The 23956-nt window shown below is 43.9% G+C and overlaps 1 protein-coding gene across 2 annotated transcripts in view; it reads left to right on the top strand.

Annotated features, from left to right (window-relative positions):
• The window catches only part of Pcolce2 (procollagen C-endopeptidase enhancer 2), a 59004-nt gene extending 48948 nt beyond the window's left edge, over positions 1–10056 (top strand). For both annotated transcript variants that reach the window (XM_037207846.1, XM_028866002.2), the window contains exons 6-9: positions 239–393; positions 7468–7551; positions 9111–9278; positions 9490–10056. In XM_037207846.1, coding sequence (XP_037063741.1) covers positions 239–393; positions 7468–7551; positions 9111–9278; positions 9490–9620 — 538 coding nt within the window. In that variant the 3' untranslated portion in view covers positions 9621–10056. The remainder of the gene's footprint in view (positions 1–238; positions 394–7467; positions 7552–9110; positions 9279–9489) is intronic.
• Positions 10057–23956: the final 13900 nt, after the last annotated feature.

Consider the following 23956-nt stretch of genomic DNA (forward strand, 5'->3'; position numbering starts at 1 on the left):
GCGCTTGCCTTTAGTCCCAGCACTTGAGAGGCAGACGTGGGAAGGTCTCTCAGGCAGGAAGGTCTCTGAGTTCGAGGCCAGCCTGGTCTACAAAGCAAGTTCCAGGATATCTAGGACTGCACAGAGAAACCCTGTCTCAAAAAACAAAATAAAACAGTAACAACCATGAAAGGAAGCTGGAAGATTTTGACATTTTCAGAGAGGTGCCACGTAAACTGTAAATATGTTTCTCTCCTAGGCCGATCGTGTCTGAGAGAAATGAACTTCTCATTCAGTTTTTATCAGACTTAAGTTTAACAGCAGATGGATTTATTAGTCACTATAAATTCAGGCCGAAAAAACTTCCCACAACTACAGCCATGCCTGTTACCACCACGGTCCCCATAACTACGGGTAAGTTCTGCTGTTTGCAAGTTGGCACAAATACTTTAGAATTCTAAAAAGAATTCTTTTGAAGTAGAAATTCTTCTTATTTTAAGGCAAAATAAGAAGGTACCGGGAACAGAAATAACTAGATGAAAACTTGTGTGAGACGATAATGAGATTTCATGGATAAAAGAAAAGCAGGTAAGAATGCTTACCAGCTAGTGGTTTGCATTAGCCATAGGAAAAATAAATAGTGGCCACCTAATAATTACGTACAAGGAAGCTGATTATAATATAAACACTATCTTTATAAACCCAAGGTTCCTTTACTGGTACATGGCAAAATTCTTCTCTCTATTGTTTTTTTTAATTAACATAATGATTGGCACATATGTGTGGTCTATAGTATTTGATGCATGCACACAGGGCATGATGATCAAAACAGAGTAATTAGCATTTCTGTCTCCTTCAGTATTTGTTATCTCAGATTTGAGCTCATCTCTTCTGGTTCTTAGAACATGTAATACGGGCTGGGGAGGTTCAGCAGGAAAAGGCTTGCTGTGTAAGGGTGGTACCTGAGTTTGCTCCCTGGGACCCAAATAAAGGTGGAGGGAGAGAGCTGACCCTACAGAGTTGTCCTCCAGCCTCTGCGTACACACCTCCCCATAGGAAATACACACTTTTGAAACGTACTATTTTAACTGTATATAATACAGTGAATTACGTAGTCCCGCCACAGTGCTGTTGGATTCCTCCTGTTTAACTGTAATTAGATGACTGTAGTCCTGGGTCGCCTTTTCTTCCCTCTCCCTTCTCTCTTCCTATAGTCTCCATTTTATTACATAAAATGCTATTTTAGGTTACTTTTCTAGGGCCTTGATACCTGCCGGTTTTTAACAACAGCCAGTTTTAAGATTTTGTTTTCCTTTCGCGTGTCAGAAGATGTCAACATATCTATATTCAAATGGAGTAGATCAAGCAAAAACATTCACTGATTACAGAAGCTGCAGACAGTGGTTGGGTCGTGATCGAAGGCAGTGGGGCCTGGTGTCTGGTCTCTGTGGCCCAGCTGCTCCACCCTGTGGGAATTCAGGAACTCAGATTAGAAGCCTCAAGTTAAGGCGAGGATTAAAGTGGCAGATAATAGCGTAGGCTTTTGCCCTCCTCCGATAGGGTTGTCCTGAACACAGGCGTGCCCTGGAGGCTAAATAAAGCATCTTACCAAATGAACAGTTTACAAGTTATAGCTTATGTAAGGTCAGGATCTTACAGCTTTATCCCTGTTAAGTTTGAGCTTTAAAAACTTGAGTTGAAGATTTAATTGAAGATCCTTTAACATCAAAATAAATGCAGCAAACTTTACCATTATAGAACATGACATGTTTTTTTTTGTCTGACTTAGTTTATCCAAATAGTTAAAGCTTAACAAAATGAGCAAACCTAAAGAATCTAGACAAATATTACTTTCTCTGAGCACTCCACAAATCGGCCTCCTTGTGGCCTGGCTGGGCATTGCCTTATATAGTGAACTATCTGGACAGACCCATGGTGTTAGTGGCTTTCTGGCTTTTAGCTCCAATTTGAACTTTCTCTAAAACTGCAAATGTGGACTGCAGTGAGCTCCCAAACATTCATGACACTCACAGGCAGACATTTGGGCCTCTGGGCCAGAGAGGGAGCTGTATGCAGAGTTAAGGGTCATATATATGCAATGGGACTTGTGGGCTGGAGAGCTGGCTCAGTAATTTAGATACCTGTTCTTCCAGCGGGCTTGATTTGATTCTCAGAACCCACAGGGTATCTCACAACCATCCATAACTCCAGTTCCAGGGAATTCAACCCCCTCTTCTGACCACCAAGGGCACCAGATACACATGTGCTGCAATATATGCATTCAGGCAACAATATTCATACACATAAAAATAAATGATTTTTCTAAAAAGGGATGTATTGGGAGAGATTCTGGTACAGAGAAGAAGCTAGAACAAACCTTTGAGGAACTCTAACCTTAGTAGAGGAGGAGGAGGAAGGACATCCGCAGACCAGGTCCTGGAAGAAGATGCCTTCCGAAGAGGTGGTCAGTGCATCTCCTGTTGATGAGACAATATGGGAAGGATTAAAATGTTTGTGTTTAATCCGTGACCAGGAGCTTTATAAGTGATGCAATTCAGGCAGAAGCCAGGGTAGGGTGGGGACCATGTGGATCAAAATGAAGGAACAGAAAGTTCTAGCAACTCATAGCACACTCTTGGTCCCAAAGGAAAAGAGAAGGGACTGAGAGGCAAACACATTAATGCCAGTGTGATACAATGACTAAGGAATGCAGGGGACAGGAGGGACAGAGGTGGAAAGGTCTGTCACAAAGACTACATACTCCATATCCAAAAGGACTGAACCAGAGAGGGTAGCCTCCTCCCTAAGAGAAGCAAAGCAAGAGAGTGTGTGGGTGAGGTGGCCTTGAGGGTCAGTGGAGACATCAAGGACATTTTCTGCTGTGACTTCTGTTTCCTCTGAACATAGGCAGGGTCACCTGCTGAGGCGGAGAAGGTCAGCGTAGCACTAGCAGCTAGGAGAGTGAAAATCTGAGAAGTGGCTGTGGAGATGGGACGGTTGAGTTACCAGGAGTCTGTCGCTTTTGGTGACTCAGATGACTTGACTGCGGGCACCAAAAAGAGCATTCTCCTGCAGGACCTCCGGGGGTTGAGAGAGGGAATGGGACAATTTAAATGACTGTAATGAAAAATGATTGACTGAAAAACAGACTGTAGAAACCAAGTGATATAACAAAGCAAGTCAAAGCAAACCAAGTGATATAACAAAGCAAGTCAAAGCAAACCAAGTGATATAACTAAGCAAGTCAAAGCAAGCTAGGGTTGATTGGCTAGGGACCATGTCAAAGCACTGAGCCTCCAGTGCTGGGATAGGGGAGCCATTAAACTAAATAAATGAGCCTGAAAGAAAGGAGGCCACCCTGGATATTAAGATGTCTAAATTTGCCGTTGAAGAGATTGGCAATACATGGTTTTTCGTGAGAACATGTGAGCCTGGGTTTGAGTGGCAGATGGACCAGAGGATAGCCCCTAATGAAGCTGAAACTGGATCATTCATGAAAATGGTGGACCCTTGAGGGATCGTCCATGAAGATGGTGGATCCCTTGGAGATGGTATACGAATGCATAGGGAGAAAGGCCAAAAGCCAGGGCCTAAGTTTATGAGTGCAGAAATTGAGATAAAGACCGGAGATTGTTGTGGAATATTAGTTTAAGATGTGTTACATTCATTTATGCTGTGGAATATTTGTTTAATGATGCCAAGATGTGTTGCATTCTTTTATGTTGCCTTTGTTTATCTCTGTAAAGCTGTGTTACTTTGCCTGTCTAAAACTCCTGATAAAGAGCTGAACAGCTAATAGCTAGGCAGGAGAAAGAAATAGATGGCGCTGCCAGACAGAGTAAATAGGAGGAGAAATCTAGGCTGGAGCAAGGAGTGAGAGGAGAAGGAGAGGAGGACATCAGGGGCCAGCCAACCCAGCCACAGAGCCAACCACAGGGTAAGAAGGAAAGAAAGATATACAGAGAATAAAGAAAGGTAAAAAAGCCCAGAGGCAAAACATAGTTAAAGAGAAGCAGGATAATTTGTGTTAGAAAGGCTGCCTGAGGCCGGGTATTCCTAAGTAAGACTAAGTCTCTCTGTATTTATGTGGGAGCTGGTGGCAGGCCCCCAAAGAGTAAACAAAAAACCAGTAGGTGGAGTGGGGTAGCCTATGACTCAAAGAGCAAAGGGCAGAGGTGCGCCAAAAGACAGGAAGCAGCCGAGTGAGGCACCCACCCAACTCCCAACAGATGTTCCCAGGCTGAAAAGGAGCTGGTTTCCCACAGTTCATCTGGAAAGATGCTACTGAGTTTTTCTGAGTTGTTAGGGAAGTTTGGTGCCACAATGAGCCTCGCACCCCTGGAACAGTGATGTCCCACTTTGCTGTCTGTTACCACGATAAAGCACTGACCAAAAGCAGCTTGGGGTGGAAGGGTTTATTTCATCTTTCACTTCTAGGTAACAGTCCATCCCCGAGGGAAGTCAGGGCAGGAACTCAAGGTAGGCAGCTGGAGGCAGAAACTGAGGCAGAGACCCTGGAGGAGCGCTGCTTACTGACTTGCTTCCCATGACTCCTCAGCTTGTTGTTTGTTTGTTTGTTTTGTTTTGTTTTTTAATACAACTCAGGACCACCTGCCCAGCACTACCCATAGTGGTCTGGGCCCTCCTATGTAATCGTTAATCGAGAAAAAAAAAAAAAAAAAAAAAAAAAAAAAAAACGCTAGATGGCGCATAGGTTAAGAGTGCTGGCTGCTCTTCCAGGGGTCCTGGGTCAGACTCCCAGCAACCACATGGTGGCTTACAACTCTTTGTAACTCCAGTTCCAGGGAGTCCAACCTCCTCTTCCGGCCTCCCTGGGCTCCAGGCACACATGTGGTGTATACACATATATGCAGGCAAAACTCACATACACTTAAAATAACATAAAGAAAAAGAAAAACATGCCTCCAGAGACTTGCCTACAGTCAATCTGATGAAGGTATTTTCTCAATTGAGGGTCTTACTTCCCGAATGACTCCAGCTTGTGACACAAATTGACAGTTGACAAAGAACTAATGAGCACAAATGACAGGGATCCCTCCTACTAAAATGTTGCTGAATTTAAAAAAGCAAGTATGTTGAAGAAAAAGAGCCAGGGCTGGAGAGATGGCTCAGAGGTTAAGATCACAGGCTGCTCTTCCAGAGGTCCTGAGTTCAATTCCCAGCAACCACATGGTGGTTCATAACCATCTATAATATGATCTGGTGCCCTCTTCTTGTGTGCAGGCATACATGCAGGCAGACCAGTGTAGACATAATCAATCAATAAATCTTTTTTTTAAAGATTTATTTATTTATTATGTATACAGTATTCTGCCTGCATGTGTCCCTGCAGGCCAGAAGAGGGCACCAGATCTCATTACAAGTGGTTGTGAGCCACCAATGTAGTTGCTGGGAATTGAACTCAGGACCTCTGGAAGAGCAGTCGGTGCTCTTAACCACTGAGCCATCTCTCCAGCCCAATAAATCTTTTAAAAAAAAAAAAAAAGCCAAAGAAAAGGCACAAGAAGTACACATAGATTCAGAGACACACACAGGAATCCTATAAAAAAACAAAATCATGAAAAACCAAAGCTGTAGTATATACACAAAGGATCTGTAAGGTTAAAAAAAAATGCTCTGACGTAACATTGTGAGACAACCCAAAGATGCTGTTGAGTTTGTTTTCTGTTGGCCATCTACTGCTGGGCATGCAGCCTACCCTTAAGAAGAGTTTGTTTCCCCAGGGAGACTCCCCTGGAGAAACTAATTTCGGTGTTTCTGTAAGGGTGAGAAACTTTGTAAATAGAGTCAAAATGTGACGGCTGCCCCCATGCAGTAGTCTGGAATCTGAGCCAAGGTGTTTCAGGCAGCTGGTGTCAGCTGGTGTGATGGGGCCCGACCATCTGCTGAACGGAGTGCTGTGTTCAGAACCGAGCCGGCAGCTCACAGTGCAGCACAGGCCAGCCCCGCCGCGGACACCTCAGATCCAGACGCCTGTTCTCTGAAACTGAATTAGTCTCCTGCCATTGTGCATTCAGGAACCTTTGAGCGTTGCCAAACTCTTTGTGATCCCCACATTCACTTACAGGACCCCACGTGAACTGCAACGCAGTCTAGGGTTTGTGTTGCTGTGCTAAGACGCCACGACCCAAAGCTATTTGGGGAGGAAAGAATTTACTTCTTCTTACAGCTAGGAAAGGCAGGACAGGAACTGGCACAGAGGCCGTCGAGGGGCGCTGCTTTACTGACTTGCTCTGAAACTTGCTCAGCCTGCCTTCTTATACAACCCAGAACCACCAGCCCAGGGACGGCACCGCCCACAGTGTGTGATCATTAATCAGGAAAATGCCCTATAATCAGGAAAATGCCCTACAGACTCGTCTACGTACCAGTCTTATGGAGGCGTTTTCTCAGTTAAGATTGTCTTTTCCCACATATGTCTCAGTTTATATCAGGGTGACAAAACCCAGCCAGCACAGATGCACAGTTTAAGCTGTGAACTAGATGCCATTGTGGCCTCCCTAGTTAGAACAAATGGTTCCTGCGACCATCATATGTCCCCCACAGAACAAAGTTAGCCACCAGTTGAGAACAACTGTGGTTGTGTCTAATTTTACTTTTAACGTGTGACTCTTGATGGATGGAACTGATAACTGTGTTGTTACATTTCAGCCCTTGAGATCCTTAAAGCCAAGAGTGGGTTCAAAATAAATACTCAGTGATTCCTGGTGTCAAACCTAACACTTCACATGTGAGGAGCATCCCTAAGTCCCTGCACCAGTGACATCTGGATAGCTGCATATTTTAAGCAAGAATTGTTTACATATTTACACCAAGAAAACTCCTCTTGCCCTTGTGAGAACAACATAGAATCCTCTAGTGAAGAATTAACCTGTGTTCTGGCAGTTCAGATTTGTGGTGCTGCTTTCTTGTTTGTTTGTTTGTTTGATTGATTGTTTTCCCTAAGCTGGACCCACAGGTCAATTCTGTTATAGTGTGGGGTTCGTAGAAAGCATTGGTCCTCAAACTGTGGGTCATGACCCCTTGCCAACCCTCTGCCTCCCAAAATCATATTTACATCATGATTCATAACTAGCAAAATTACAGTTATGAAGTAACAGCAAAAATAATTTTTTGGCTGGGGGTCACCACGACATGAGGCACTGTATTAAAGGGTCGCAGCATCCGGAAGATTGAGAACCGCGGATACAAAGAGAGAAGAGAACGAGGCTGAATTTGGATTATCTTTGATCTCAGGTTTAAAATTCAGTAGAGAGTTTTGAGTTCCTGTGAGAAAGAACAGTGGCTGATAGAATGAAGAATTTCTCTTGCGTGGTTCATAATTATTTCATTGCAGTGGTAGATTGGTGGCTCAGAGAAATAAACGGTAATTTCAACTGACTAGATTCCGATATAAACACCAATTATACTTGAATTCATTTTCCTGAATCCCCTGACTCCGTTCTTTGAATTTCTTCTTTGGATTAGGTTTAAAACCCACTGTGGCCTTGTGTCAGCAAAAGTGTAGACGGATGGGGACTCTGGAGAGCAATTATTGTTCAAGCAACTTTGGTAAGAAACAGAAACCAGCCTTTCTCTCTAATGAGAAACTTGAGACCATGCTTAATCTCAGAGGCCCTCCATGACTTGTCTGGTGGTGGTTCAGCAACACCAATCATTTACCGACGGCACCATTGTCCTGTCCACCAGAGTGTGTCCACCTGTGATCTTTGAACTGTGTGGCTTCACAGCAAGAAGAATAAGCTTTAGAAACAGTGCCCCCCTTTTCCCACACCGGTTTAGTAAGTTGACTCTTTGTACCTGACACTGCTACTCTGTGTATTCTGGCTGATTTCGTGAAAAAGCTTGTATAGTCTTTCCATCATAGTTTCTTTTTCCGTCCACCGAGAACGACTTTCTCACATCTGGGATTCAGCTTAAGTCCATTAAATAGTTAAGCTCACATTCAAAAGCTGGCCTCTCCCAAAAAGAAGTGTAAGCATCTTCTCAGCCATGTGTTTCCAAAGTGCTCAGGTAAAATGTGAAAATCTGCCATCCATTTGAAGCTCTTGTAAGCTGGACCCTGAGGGGGCAGGACTCAGGTGCCTGGGGTTTCTAAGGGATTTTCCCAATTAGAAACTTGCATCACTGTGAAAAGCACTTGAGAACAAAAGATGCCAAATTTAATCTTACCAGGAATAGAAAGATGCTGCAGCCAGGTTCTCAAAAGCAAGCGTTCTGGCTCGTTTTCAGTGCCCTAAGTGGTACCTCCGCAGCCCAGGGACTGGCTTGCAGGGAAGGGGTGGATTTCACTACAGTGTTCATGCTGAGTTCAAATGACTGCATAGAAATGTAAGCAAATACTGCCAGGTGCATCTGCAGCCACACCTGGGTTAGTCTTCTGTGGGAGACCAGAGAGGAATTGACTTTCTGTGCATTGGGAGGTCGTCCCCCCCATCTCCCTTGGCTACAGACTGACATTTTGCAATGGGTCTACATCACCAGGAATCAAATAAGGTGTGCTAGGAATTCTGATTTTAGGAGCGTGGTATATTATATAACACTGGGGGCTCACACTGCCCTGAGGCGTTGTTACCTATGTCTAAAACTCGATTTAGCCTACTGTCTATGACTCACGTAGATGGCACAGTGACCAGACATTATCACTGAGGGACAGTGAGTTCTCAGCTGTGGAAGGAAACACTCCCCGGGGACAGTTTTTGGTTATATTAGGGAGTGCTAGTCCAAGTACACAGCTCGTTCTTTGTTTTAAGTTATAGCTCAGTTCTCTACTTCGATTTTCTAAATGAGATAAAGAGGCCTGCTAAGTACTCAGAAGTGAGGCTCATAACTCTGTCCTTTAAGTGGCAATCTATCCACATGCTAGAGAGAACATTTTAAGAGGGTCTCCATCTCAGCCACAGATTGCAGTTGGGAAAGCAGCTAGGTTTTTCTCCTGGGAACCAACACCCAAGCATGGCCTTATAGCTGCACCATCATTTTCTAACCTGCATTTTAGCGACCAATTCTGAGAACTCTTTGACACTCCATTTCCATTTCTGACACGTAAAAGAAGGAACATCACGTTAGCTCTGTTTGGATTTGCCTTCACCGTCGCTTGTCCTCTACAGTGTTAGCGGGCACAGTCATCACTACGGTCACTCGAGGTGGCAGTTTGCTGGCCACAGTCTCAATCATCAGCATCTACAGGGAGGGCAACCTGGCCATTCAGCAGGCGGGCAAGAACATGAGTGTCAAGCTGACCGTGGTCTGCAAGCAGTGCCCACTTCTCAGAAGAGGTAAGGACGGAGCTGTCGTCTCTTCCCTGCTCAGAGGCAGAGCGGGGAAGGAGACAGCCTCTGAGCAAGTCATGGGCCTTTCCAGGGAGGGGCTGGTGTCGGGACGGAGACTCAAGGCTAACACGTTGCCCACTTCTGATGGGGAGGGACGCCTTTAGTCATGAACAGGAAGGAAAAAAAAACATTTATTTTTATATTCTCTTTCTTTTAGGTCTAAATTACATTATCATGGGACAAGTGGGCGATGATGGGCGTGGCAAAATCATGCCAAACAGTTTTGTCAAGATGTTCAAGAATAAGAACCAGAAACCCATGAACGCCCTGAAGAACAAGCAGTGTTAGCCTGAGCCCCGTCACTCGGCTGCCCTTGTTCCTCGCCTCTGAAAGATCTGTCCTCCCCGCAGAGAGAAGGCCCATACAGTTTAACGCTGAGCATTCTGAGAGACGGGGCCAAGCTCATCCTCACGTGATGGATGTGTGAGCCCCCCAGTGTTGCTGGTGGAAGTTCTGAGCCTGCACTGTGAGGAGCAGATATCTGAGGACCCTCCCACCCCCTGCCTGAGAGGGGGCAGCAGGAAGCGCTGGCAGCTGGAAGCTTGTCATATACATCGCTGTAGAAAGATTTTCTAGAATTGAGTTGTAGGAAGATATGAAAGGGATTTTATAAAGTGCAATATTTATAATGACATTTGGTTACCTTCAAGCATTTGCTCTGAGGTGTCACACGTTTCTCTTGCATTTTTTAAATCAATGCTCAATAAAATATTTTAAGTGATTACAAGGCAGCCAGTACACTTGTTCTCACAGGAAGTAAGATGCCGTTTACACATACAGCTCTCATTGTATCAGTTTAGAGTTGACGCTCTGAGTTCCAGGGAGGAGAATGATGTAATAATGACCTCTGCCTGCAAACCCAGAAAGGAGTCGCTCTGGGATCAGTCCAAATTCCTTCATTGTCTCTGAAATGGAAGGTATGTATAGAGACTTCCTCAGAGTACACTTCTCATCAGAGACAGGACAATCATCTCAGAGTCCTAATTCTAAGCCCAGTGTTCACAATGTCACCAGAAGAGGCTCCCCCTGCCCCAGGAGAAAGCCGCCTTCCCACCTGAAGCATTTAGTACGAAGATCTAATATTTAGGCCTGCATTTGCTAGACTAAGCAATAAGGTAACCTGACCATTCAGCCGTGAACTCCGGGGCCCTTTCCCTGTCCATACCCATTTTATTGACTCAGACTATAGCAGCTGAGATGGACTGTTCAAGGGACAGCCTTACCTGCAATGGGTGGGACAGGCTGCCGTCTAGGAAGTTGCTGGCCAGGAGCTATGAAAGGGGGTGAAAAAGGAACACTATGGATGAACAAAGGCGTGGGTCACAATGTTGCCTATGGTAGGAATAAAATTGTGGAAATAAGGAAAACTCTTACTTTGGATAAAAATGGTAATTCCCAGTTCTTGACCTGACAAACACTTCTGTGGCAGAAAACTATTCATGTAAGTTGAAAAGCTGTTTTGGCAGCCGATCAGGTCTAAAAGTGATTAATAGGAGTCGGCCAGAAGGGTCAGAAATTGTTCTAAATGCTCCTGTTGAGATGTCTGTCCATCAACACCAGGCCTCCCCTGGCTGAAGAGGAGGATGAGCTGGAGGCCCCTGTAATAGCTGAGTGGTGGCTTCTCTGGACAGCGCCACCTGGTAGCCGAGCCTGCTCATTGAATCCTGTCAGGAATGCACTTTAGGGACATGGGGATGATCACACCCTCTGGTCTCTCAGCAGCCCCTTCTTACTGATGTGTTAGGACAGCTTGTCGGCGTGGAACCAGCGTCATGGTCCCAGTGTCTCTTGTGTTACCAGTGCAAAGACTCTGAGTGGGGTCTGGAGTCACAGGCAGGAAAAACTGGGAACAGTAATCCGAGCTACTTGTTCCATTGGAAGCCCTGACAGAACACTACTGCCAAGGGTCCATAATTCCCACACCGGCTGCTCTTTCTACTCCCGTTATTGAAAACAGAGACAATCAGGCCGACCACCAGCAACTGTTCTAACTCCTGTTATAAAATCATTTATTCAGACAGAATTTCAGTTTTCTTGGTTATAAACGGAGGGAGTTGCAGTAGACACATTTATCCACTGACCCACCTCACCAGCCTATGTATAGAATTTTTAAACTTTCCCACTTAATGTACCATGAAGCAAATTTTAAAGACTATGTCATATGGATACCTTTCCCCAGCAACAGTGAATAATTAGACATCAGTGCCAAAAAACAAAACAAAAATAACAACAACAATAATAGAATCTTTTACTGGAAAGTAAGAAATATGCTGTTAAATAACATAACAAAATAAAAATTCTAAAAACAACTAAACACTTTAAATTTTATAATTTTGGGGGCTGGAGAGATGGCTCAGTGGTTAAGAGCATTGGCAGCTCTTCCAGAGGACCTGAGTTCAATTCCCAGCAACCAAGGTGGCTCACAATCATCTATAATAGGATTTGATGCCCTCTTCTGGCATGCAGATGTACATGCAGATAGAGCACCATATAAATTGTAGCCAGGTACCCAAATAACCAGTCAGAGGTTTAATATTAATTACAAACTGTATGGTCTATGACTCAGGCTTCTTTATTTTTTCTCATTTCTTTTTTTTTAAGAAAAATTTTTAATTCATTTTATATACCAATCACAGATCACCTCTCTTCCCTCCTCCCACCCCTTCAACCTTCCCCCTCAAACCCAACCCCCATTCCCTCCTACAAGAAGGTAAGCCCTCCCATGGGGAGTCAGTAGAGTCTGATACATTCAGTAGAGGCAAGACCAAGCCCCTCCCTCTGCCTCAAGACCGTGCAAGGTGTGTCCCACCACAGGTAGTGGGCTCCAAAAAGGCAGCTCCTGCGTCAAAGATGGATCCTGATCCTACTGCCAGGGGGCCCTTAAGCAGATCAAGCTACACGACTGTCTTGCTTATGCAGAGGGCCTAATCCAGTCCTTTGGAGGCTCCACAGGTGATGGTCTATATTACATGAGTGCCCACTAGTTTGGTTTGGTTGTCTCTGCAGGTTTCCCCATCATGATCTTGATGCCCCTTGCTCATAGAATCCCTCTTCCCTCTCTTCGACTGGACTTGGGGAGACTGGCCTGGTGCTTGGCTGTGGATCTCTGCATCTGCTTCCATGAGTTACTGGATGAAGGCTCCATGGTGACAGTTGGGGTATTACTGGGGTGAACCAGTTCAGGAACTGTCTCCACTATTGCGAGTAGTCTAAGCTGGGGTCATCCTTTGTGGATTCCTGGGAACTTCCCTAACACCCGGTTTCTCCCTATCCCCATGTTGTCTCCCTCTATCGTGTTATCTTTTTCATTGCTCTCCCACTCCATCCCTGTTCCAACTCAACCATTCCGTTCCCTTATGTTCTCATCCCCCATCCCCTACCCTCCCTTGCTCCCCCCATCCCCAGTTTACTCATGGAAATCTCATCTATTTCCCCTTCCCAGAGCAATCCATGCATCCCTCTTAGGGTCCTCCTTGTTAGCTAGCTTCTCTGGAGCTGCGGGTCGCAGTCTGGTTATTCTTTGCTTTCTAGTATCTACTTATGAGTGAGTACATACCATGTTTGTCCTTCTGTGGCTCAGGCTACTTGCTACTTTTATCTTAAGTTAACGCATTTTGATTAATCTGTGTATTGCCATGTGGTCATGGTGTTACCAGTCTGTTGGCATGTTGGCAGTGGGCTGGCATCTCTCACTCCACCTCTCTTTTCCCTGATTCTTTGCTTGGACTTCCCACTTGGCCATAACGTGTCTTGCCATAGGCCAAAGCAACTTCTTTATTAACCAATGGCAACAACATATTCACAGAACACAGAAAGACCATCCCATAGCAATACATAGAATAAGTAAATCTTAAAAACAAACAAACAAAAAACAACCTATTTTAAATTGTCTAATTTCATGAAGGACACGAACTAAAAAGTTAGTAAGAGAAAAACAGTAAAATTTTAAAAGGCAAGACACCCAGGCATGGTGGTGCTTGCTTTCGATCCCAGCACGCAGGAGGCAGAGGCAGGCAGAGCTCTTAGGAGTTTGAGGCCAGCCTGGTCTACAAAGTGAGTTCCGGGCAAGCAAGGACTACATGGAGAGACTCTACCTCAAAACTCAAGCAAGCAAACCAATAGCCTAAGAGGTAGGGAGGGTGGGGCCGGGTTGGGAGTGGAGGGGGGCTACCATTAAAGAATCTGCCAGGACCTGAGTCTGGAACCCCAGTACCCACAAGAAAGCCACATGCCACAACTGTAAGCCCAGCACTACAAATGCAATACTTCTAAATAGGGAGGCTGGGGAAACTGAGTCAGGCAGAAATCATAGCGCTTGTTAGAAACCAGCTGAATCTGAGCTCCAGGTTCAGTTAAAGACCCTCAAAGAAATAAAGTGCAGAGTAAATGAGAAAGACACTCATTCTTGGTCTATGGTCTGTACCCACACATGCACACATGTGCACACATGCAAACACATACACAACACACCCAACTAGAGGAGAAACACACTCAGAACAGAAACTGAGTCAAAAACTAGTTACAAATTCCAGACGAAGTTATCAAAGCTAAAAGTTTCCTCTTTGAAACAACTAATATAGCTCAGAAAACTCTGCCAAAATTAAACATAAAAAGTAGTAAAGAGTAGGGGCTGGAGAGATGGCCCAGTGGCTAAAAGCACTGACTGCTCTTCCAGAGGACCCAGGTTCAATCCCCAGCCACGGTGGCTCACAACCATCTGTTAAGTCCAGTTCTGAGGAATTTGACACCCTCGTCTGGTCTTTTTGGGCACTGCATGCATGTGGTGCATAGATGTACATGCAGTAAATTACCCATACGTGTAAAATAAAATAAAGATACAGTTTTTAAAAAGAGAACCAGGTAAAAACAATTTTATGAGTAAAAGGGGACTTTTCTCAGGTATTAGAGATGATTTAGTAGTAATAAGAGTTCCGGGCACAATTGTGCTCACCTGAAGGTGGAAGCAAGGAATGTCACTTCAGTCAAGAAACAGGCCACATAACACACTCACTTCCTCCATAGTCTCTGTCTGTCTGTCTGTCTGTCTCCCAACAAAGCGATGATAATATGATGGCATTATGAGCTCTTTATGCCTACATGTATGAAATGAGGGAAAGTGAAATTCCTGGGAAGAGGACGGGGTGCCTAGCAACACAGACTTAAGTAGAAAAAAAAATCTTATAATACTACAACCGCAGAAGACATCCAGTAAGTATTTTAAAAATCTCCCTTCAAAGAAACTCCAAACCCCATTAGTTTTACTTGGAAAGTTTATCAGACATCTAAGGAGCAAGAACTGTCCTAACACAAACTACCCCAGAGTGTACACAAGGAAAGAACAGGAGCACTTTCTGTGAGATTAAAACCTTCTAAAGTTTAGCAGACAGTAGGCACCAGGGAAATATCCAGTCTGATTTAGTTCATTTAGGAACATATGTGCAAAAGCTCTAAACAAAACATTACCAAACAAAATCCATCAAGCGAACAGATGGCGACCAAGTAGGGCTTAGCCCAGGAATGCTTTCAACATGTGAAAAGTCACTTGGGTAAAGTCACTGCACTATGAGTTTTGGTTTAACTGGACACTCAGACTCCCAAGAACTCTACACGTCTTTTTTGGTACCATTCTCCTCAGAAGAGATATATACACAAGATACATATTCTATAATACACGTGTTCATAGCTATCCTTTGCTATTTTTACTTTGGCTTTCCTAATTGTTGTTGAATTGAAAAGGAGACAATAGTCACATCAGGTGAGTGTGGACATCTCAGCCAAAGGATTTATCTTCAGAAAAGCTCCATCCCACAGTGCAAGAGGCGCAGCCCCTAGGTGCTTGGGAAAGCCCAAAGTTCTGGTTCCTCACTAGATAGTCCCAGTTTGTTTATGGTTCATTTGCCAATCAGAGTTTATGTTTTTAACCAAAAGCAAGTTTGCCTAGCAACAAAGCTGACAAACCGTATTATCGAATTGCTAGGTAACAAATGAGATGAGACTGGGCATAGAGTTCCACTGGTTGAGAGGTTGCCTAGCACAAAGCCTTGGGGGTGGCCCCCAGCATAAACCAGGCATGGTGGTGCGCAGCCGCAATCCTAGGTCCTGTCCTTAATGATGCAGAAAGCCATCAATCTGATTCCACAATTTGTGTGTGTGTCAAAAATAAACCTTGAGCAACCTGTGATTAGAAGAAAATGTCACCAGTGTCACAGGGAGCCCTTTGGCAAACCTCGTGGTGAACTACTAAAAGCATTTAAGACTAACGGTCAAGTGGTTATTAAAAATTGTACTGGAGGATCTAGGCGGTGTAGTGAGGGAAGAAATGAAATGTATGGTGCAAAGACTGAAAAGGAAGAAATAAGATTAGTACAAGGCAAAGATGATATGCTATCCAAATAAAAACTCAGTTGGGGAAACTTGCAGGTAGATAAGAAGTAAGAGTTATTTTATCATTAAAAGGAGAATTGGTGAGATGGCTCAGCAGGAAGAGACATCATCAAATGAACCACGAGAGTTGGATCTCTAAAACTCATAGTGGACAGAGAGAACTGACTCCTGCAAATTGGCCTCTGACCTCTGCATGCACACTATGGCATGTGTGCCCATCACACACAAACACACATGTGCACACATGTCTACGCTAAATAATAAATAAAATGTAATTAAAAATAAGGGTCTCACGTGTTTGTTTTAGATATAAAAATAGGCTCTAACTTCAGGACAAAATATTTAATATATTGTGTTTTATCATTAAAAGTCTTAAGTGCCATACTCTCTTAAACCCTCTTGCTCCGTTTTAACACAGGGTCTGACTATGTAGTCCAGGCTTGCCTGCAACTTGCTATGTAGCTTAGGTTGGATTTAAACTCCAGATCTTTTGCTTCAGACTTCTGAGTATTGAGACTGCATGCATGCGACACCTTGGCTGGCTGGTGGAACCTATGATTGTGTCAGCATGGAAGTATACACAGGTGTTCAGAGCTGTAGTTGAAAAGACCAAGCAGACTCTATAACAGGCTGCTCAGTCTTCTCTCAGAGATCAGGCCTCAATTTCAGTTTCTTGAGACTTGAGCAAGCAGTTTCTGGGAGGGCCATGAACAAAAAACATAGTCCTTCCATTAGTTCCCTTTCTGCACATACTCTGACCTCTCAAGGTTCAGCCAGTTGTTTACTGTCTGGGACCTCTCACCAACTTAGAACTATGTGCATGGGTCAATGTGAATGTGCGAGTCTAGCCAGCCTCCATGGCAGCTCAAGGACAAAGCCTGGGACTTGTCCAGGCCTGCCCAAAAATGGTAACTGTAACACCCAACCAGTAAATTCAGAGGTTACGTACCCTTACCCAGTCATATTACGCCAAGGCTTGTACCGCCCTATTTGTGGTTTTTCCCTTTAAAAACCCCTCACCCTGAAAGCTCAGGGTCCTCCTCCTCCACCCACTGTGTCAGATGTTGGACATGGACCAAGGTCGGGCTTGCTTGTTATCAATAAACCCCTGTGTTTTGCATCAGATATCGGCTCTCTGGTGGTCTTGCTCTGGGGTCTCGAGACACAGGCACTACATAGTCAGACTGTGTTGTATTCAGAGGAGTTTTGGAACATACATGGAAATAAATCCCTTGTCTGTCTTTTGGCTGAGATCAAGTGCAGAAATTTTTACAGAGACATTTTAATGTTATAATTAAAATTATTGATATTTTTCTTTGTCATTTGTTTTTCCTTTCAAAAGCAAAGTAGCTTCAAAAGGCTAACATTTGCTTAAATATGAACTAGAATTATTGTCTTTTACTTGAAGGATGTCTATGGTTTCCTGATGGTGAGATTTAATTAGATTTTGGAGACAGAGCTTTTAAGAATAAAAACCTATTAGGAAAATTTACAAGCTAAGACTTTATACATCTGACTCATCTAAAAAAATAATGTCAGTGGTTACATAATGCAAGGAAGAGCCTCCTGGATGAGGAGAGAAAACACTTGGATTCTCACGCACAGTGTATTCCCCAAAGAACTGCAGGGTATCAGTAGAATGAGAAAGGCAGGTAGAATCCTTTCTGAGACCCTTTATGGTCTTGAAATGTGTCCATATTGTTTACATCCAAATCAAACAGGTGAAAAGTGGCATAGAAAGAAGATGAACCAGTGTGGTGGTTTGAACGAGAATGGCCCCATAGGCTCGTATATTTGAATGTTTGGTTCCCAGTTGGTAGAACTGTTTAGGAAGGATTAGGAGGTGTGGCCTTGTTGAAGGAGGTGTGTCACTAGGGGCTTTGAGGTTTCAAGAGCCCACAACAGACCTAGTCTCTGTGTCTCTGTCTCTGTCTCTTTCTACCTGCTGCCTGCAGATAAAATTTAAGCTCTCAGTTACTGCTCCAGCACCATGCCTGCCTGCCTGCCACCATGCTCCCTGCCGTGGAGGTCATGGACTCACCTTCTGAAACTCTAAGCAAGCTCCAATTAAATGCCTTTTAAAAAAAATAAATAAATAAGTTGCTTCATTCATGGTGTCTCTTCACAGAAGTAGAAAAGTAACTAAGACAACCAGCCTCTCCCCTCTGAGCACTCTGGTCCCTCCTGGTCTGGCTTGTATTGTCTGAGGCTAATGGGGTTTTCCTAAGTGTCTTAACTACCTCACTGACCACTCACACTCGGCTAAGGTGAATGAACAAATTCATTTTAAAAAGTAATACTTTTCTATGTGTCTTGCCCAATGTTGACAATAGAGCTCAGGATCTCAAGTGAGTTATACAATTGACAAATTAATCAAAATGCTAGCTTTTCATCCACTAAATTAAAAGAGATTATCAAAGTTTTTTTTCCAGTTCAATATGAAGTATCTAATTATATGCTATCCCTGGAATCTTTACACACATAAATAATGGAAAATTTCCACTCAACAAATCTGTGCCATTCAACATTAATGCCATACTAAAGTTGAGAATACAGAGGGGAGAAGAAAATTGTTCCACCCTGTGCTTAATTAGTCGCACAGCTTACAAAGAAAAGAAAATATCTGTATTAAAACAAACATTATAGAGAATGCAACTGCTTGCTATTTCCATCAAAATGAAGTGGGGGTGGAGGACAAAGAGTTTTAAAACATGCTGACTTACCTCACATAATCAATTTGAGACAGCTTGTGCACTTTTCTCCTTGACAATCTTTTTGACTCACACAGGATAATTTGCCCCGAAGGGTAGATTACTATTCCTTTTTGATGTGTATTTTCATGCGTGTGTGTACACATATTCATGTGTGAAGGTGCATGTCTGCAGAGGTCAGAGGACAGTCTGAGCATTGGTACTTCCCTTCTACTTTCTTTGAGGCAGGTTTCCTCTATTTTTGTGTCTCTGCATTGATTTATTTTGCCCAGCATGGCGCTCTTCAGCTCCTTGTTTAGAAGTGATTTCTAATTTTATTTCTTTGAGAATTTCATACTTGTATAAATATATCTTGGTCACATTCACTCCTCACTCCCTCCAGGAAACTGTCATCACATCTCCCTCCCAACTTCGTGTCCCCCTTTTATAATTTGTGTGTACTTCTAACCCGACCTGCTGAGTCTAATGGGTCCTGCCCATATGCACACGGTCACGAGGCCATCCACCGAGGCAGGGGGAACTCACCAGTGGCTATACTCCTGACCAAAAATGACCCTCTTTCCTCCAGTTATCATCAGTTGCCAATAGTTCATCAGGTAGGACCTCATGAGTCTTTCCTCCTCCACAAGGAATTTTTAAAAAATAATTTATGTGCATTGGCATGAAGATGTCAGATCCCAGGGAACTGGAGTTACAGACAGTTGTTAACTGCCATGTGGTGCTGGGAATTGAACCTGGGTCCTCTGGAAAAGCAGCCAGTGCTCTGAACTGCTGAGCCATCTCTCCAGCCCCCCCTGTGCTGGAACTTGAACTGTTTTGATTTCATGCAGGTCTCATGTAGGTACCCACAGCTGCTTTGAGTTCATGTGTGACAGAGGGACAGCATTTCCAGAACTTTTCCTCATCCTTAGGAGGATCCTTACATTCTTTCTACCCCCCTTTTCCACAATATTCTGAGTCCTGTGTGTGTGTGGTTGGAGACAGATAATGTCCCGTTTAGGGCTGAGCATGCACAGTTGCTTATACTCAGCACTTTAAACAGTAATACATCTCTGCATTAATCACTACCCACTCCAAGAAGTGACCAAGGTTACTCCCATAGAATTGCTATTGTTAGATCTTGCCTGGCAGCTCATTATTGTAGCATGCAGAGTCCAGCAAGGGATAAAAACATTGATGAAGCAGGGGCTCTCTTCTCTGACTCTGCAGCTATCTAGTGTGAGTGAGCGTCCAGGGGAAGTCGCCTGTCCCCGTAAGAATGCTGGGCTTTATGAACACATACCACAGTGGCTGGGCCAGCTTTTTTGTGGATTCTGGGGATCTGACTCAAGTCATCAAGGGCTTTTGCCTGCTGAGCCATTTCCCACCCCCTTAAATAACATTCCTGGTGGAGGAAAGCAGAGAATGAATTAATTACTAATTGCAGGATGAAGAGAATGAAGCTTGCCCATAATTTTGATGGCCTAGGACACATTTTAGAAAATGTGTTTATATCCTATATAAATAAGCCTGCTGTTTCTATAATTTAATATGCATCAGAAATCATGTCTCTTGAAAATGGCTATTTTAAAGCATACAAATATAAAACATTTCCCAGTTTTTGCATGGTGTGGCTGGTGTTCATCTTCAAATGCAAATAAAAGCAGAATAAAGGAAGTAATGTGAAATTATCAAATAAAAGAGAAAGTCTTCTAAGAATATCCTCTAGAAACAGTATGTTTACACACGGTGGGAGGGTAAAACTAGAAAGTGAACATTGACTTCCTTGTGAGAAATTCAGAGCAGCCATTACCCCTGATATTTCCTCAGTGTGGTTTTTCTCTTTGTGTATGTGTTCATGTTCGCACATGCATGGGGAGGCCAGAAGTTGACATTAGGTATGTTTAATTGCTAATATATATATATGTATATGTATATGTGTGTGTATATGTATATATAGTGTGTGTGTGTTGTTGTTTTCCTGATCAGGCATGTATGGAGGTGAGACAGAAGTCAACTCACAGTCTCTTTCTCCAGCATCCTCTGTGTTATTTTCTGAGACAGGCTGTCTTACCAAGCCTAGACTGCTACATTAGCCAGACTGGCTGGCCAGAGAATGGTCCACATTTTTCAATCCCCAAGTGCTAGGGTTACAGGTTTACACTCCCACATTTGGCTTTTATGTGGGTGCTGAGGATCTGAAGCCATGTCCTCCTGTTTGCATACCAAGCATTGGACCCACTGAACCATCTTCCAAGTTTCCCAACTTGAGAAACCTGAACTTGGTCCTCATCCATTCAACAGGACTAGCTGGCCAGCAAGCCTCAGGGGTTTTTGTCTCTGCCTCTATCACTGAGACCATAGGTGGGTGCTGAGGATTGAACTCGGGACCTCAGGCTTACATGGCAAGCGCTTTACCAATTAAGCCATTTCCTCAGCCCTTGTTAGTTTAATTCTGAATTAGGCCTGGTTGGTTTACTTTCCAAGGCTCGCGATCTAAGATTATTTAGTATTTTAGAAATGCACTGGGGAAAACAATAATTTAAAAGTCTTAGGAATCGCCAGGCATTGTGGTTTCATACCTTTAATTCCAGCACTTGGTAGGCAGAGGCAGGCAAATCTCTGAGTTTGAGGCCAGTCTGTTCTACAAAGTGAGTTCCAGGATGGACAGGACTACACAGAGAAATCCCATCTCAAAAAAAACACACACAAAAAAAAGTGCTGTCGGATGGTCTGTATGTCAAATTGCTCTGATTGGTCAATAAATAAAACACTGATTGGCCAATGGCCAGGCAGGAAGTAGGTGGGACAAGGAGAGAGAATTCTGGGAAGCGGAAGGCTGAGGCAGAGAGACCCTGCCAGTCACCGCCATGACCAGCAGCATGTGAAGATGCCAGTAAGCCACCAGCCACGTGGCAAGGTATAGATTTATGGAAATGGATTAATTTGAGCTATAAGAACAGTTAGCAAGAAGCCTGCCACAGCCATACAGTTTGTAAGCAATATAAGTCTCTGTGTTTACTTGGTTGGGTCTGAGTGGCTGTGGGACTGGCGGGTGACAAAGATTTGCCCTGACTGTGGGCAAGGCAGGAAAACTCTAGCTACAAAAAAGTCTTAGGACAAAAAAATCCCCTTGACTAGGAAGGGACAGTATGTATCCATTAGAGATGAGACAAAAAACATTTCCAGTTTTATCTTTTAATCAAAGACTAACAATGATTAGTATTTGGTTATATGTGTCCCTCTCCTGATCAATTAATTCACAACCTCTACTTTTAGGAAAAATTGTAATGTGAGTGAAATTTGCACAAGTTACTAATTATGATCAAGTACAGATCTCCATTGGAGCAGCACAGTGGTGCACACACTGGGCTTGCTGACTGTTGACACCCCCTTATAGGAGGGGCTGGAAGCGGTCACTGAACTCTCAGCTGGGTATCCAGCCACCCCAATCAGTTTTATGCAATTCTACCCTAACTGCACTTGGCCTCAGGTCTCTGGAAAGGGCTAGAGCATACAGGCTGGGGAAGGGTAGGGAAGGGGCTCCATCTCTGCAGCCATGGGGCAGTCACCATCCACGTTGAGTGCAGAATTTCCAGTGAGGAAGCTTTAAGGTCACCCACGTTCCTGCCTCTAACCTTCATCCATTGTTCTGTCGGTGAGCCTAATGAACTGTCTTCCCACGGTGAACTTGAATGGACCAAACTGGTTTGTCACTGGAACTGTAGGAAGCCAGGAGGGCCTGCTTAGTTCCCCACAGGGAGACAATTCCCCAAACACATGCGCAACAGAATCTTCATATTTTTAATCATTAAAATGAAATCCCTCTGGATTCTAGTGCTAGAAATTACTGAATATTGCTAAGAAAACCTGAATAAATACACAGGTGTGCTATGTTGGTGGACTGAAAGTCATTGCTAAAATGTAAATTCTCTCCAAGTTAGTCTCTAGATTTAATGTAATTCCAATCAGAATGTCAACTTGGTTTTTGTTTAGAAATTGATCATTCCAGTGTGTGTGAAAAAGCAGACTACCTAGATAGTAAAACTCATTTTGAAAAGTACTGTTCCGGCCGGGCGGTGGTGGCGCACGCCTTTAATTCCAGCACTCGGGAGGCAGAGGCAGGCGGATCTCTGTGAGTTCGAGGCCAGCCTGGTCTCCAAAGTGAGTTCCAGGAAAGGCGCAAAGCTACACAGAGAAACCCTGTCTCGAAAAACCAAAAAAAAAAAAAAAAAAAAGAAAAGTACTGTTCCTATGGCGATCATCTGTGAGCTCCCTACTACCATGCTGCTGGTGGATCCAAACAGCAAGTCTTTCCTGCTACAGAGCACAGATTCCTCTGCTGTAGCAAATGGTAAGATACCTGTTGTTTTCTTTTTCTTTCTTTTTTTTTTTTTTTGAGACAGGGTTTCTCTCTGTAGCTTTGGAGTCTTTCCTGGAACTCACTCTGTAGCCCAGGCTGGCCTCGAACTCAGAGATCCACATGTCTCTGTCTCCCAGTGCTGGGATTAAAGGCATGCGCCACCACCGCCAGGCACCTGTTTTTTTTTTTTTTTTTTTGGTTTTTCGAGCTGGGTTTCTCTGTGTAGCTTTGAGCCTTTCCTGGAACTCACTTTGTAGCCCAGGCTGGCCTCTGGCTGCCTCCTGAGATCCGCCTGCCTCTGCCAGCTGGGATTAAAGGCGTGCGCCACTACTCTTAACTCTTTTAATCCGCTAAACATAATTTATTTCTCATCAGGTTGACACAAACATAATCCTAACACATTAAAATTCACAGTTCAAAGCAGGGGTTCACTATGTAGTTGTGGCTAGTCTGCAGTACACTCTGTTGTCAAGGTTGGCTTAGAACCCTGAAATCTTCCTGCCTCATCTTCCTGAACATTGAGATTACAGGTCTGCCACCAGGCCCCGCTTAAAACTCAGCACTTTAAATAAAGGTGTAGTTTCCTTTAGCAGATCCTGGGAACCGATGACTTAACTTCCGTTCTAACATTTTTATCTTGTATAATGTTACATGGTGGAGTGTGCAGTCTATAGTCTTTGTGATGAGCTTTTTTCACTTTTTAAGATTCATCCATGCAAGTGTCCCCAGTCTGTATTTGTGGTGGCTTTACGTGTTAACTTGCCTAGGACTAACTTCATTTCCCAGAATTCTCTTTGTGTGCTTCCAATCAGGGTGTGAGATCTGAAGAGTGACACAGCAGTTCTTTTGTTCTTTCCACTGGACTTTTCTAACTCACATGTGCTGATTCATCCTGATGATGTGGGGCAGCAGCACCTTTCTTTGCTCCTCCTTCAGCATCTGTGATTGTTTACCAACACACTTCCAAAGGCAATGGCAAAAGGCCTCAGTATTGCCACAGGATACAAGGCCGGAGACACAGGAAGTACCGTTCATCAGAATCCCTCTTCATGGTGCCGGCTGGTCTTGGCTGTCTTCTTTGGATCTCTGCCTTTCCTTCCTAGCTGCTACCCCAGGGACTTCTAACACTGGATGCCAGGACAACAGAACCTGCCCAACAATCCAACGAGTGCAATGTCAGACCCTTA

The sequence above is a fragment of the Peromyscus leucopus genome, chromosome 7 (assembly GCF_004664715.2).
Source record: "Peromyscus leucopus breed LL Stock chromosome 7, UCI_PerLeu_2.1, whole genome shotgun sequence".
NCBI classification, from domain to species: domain Eukaryota; kingdom Metazoa; phylum Chordata; class Mammalia; order Rodentia; family Cricetidae; genus Peromyscus; species Peromyscus leucopus.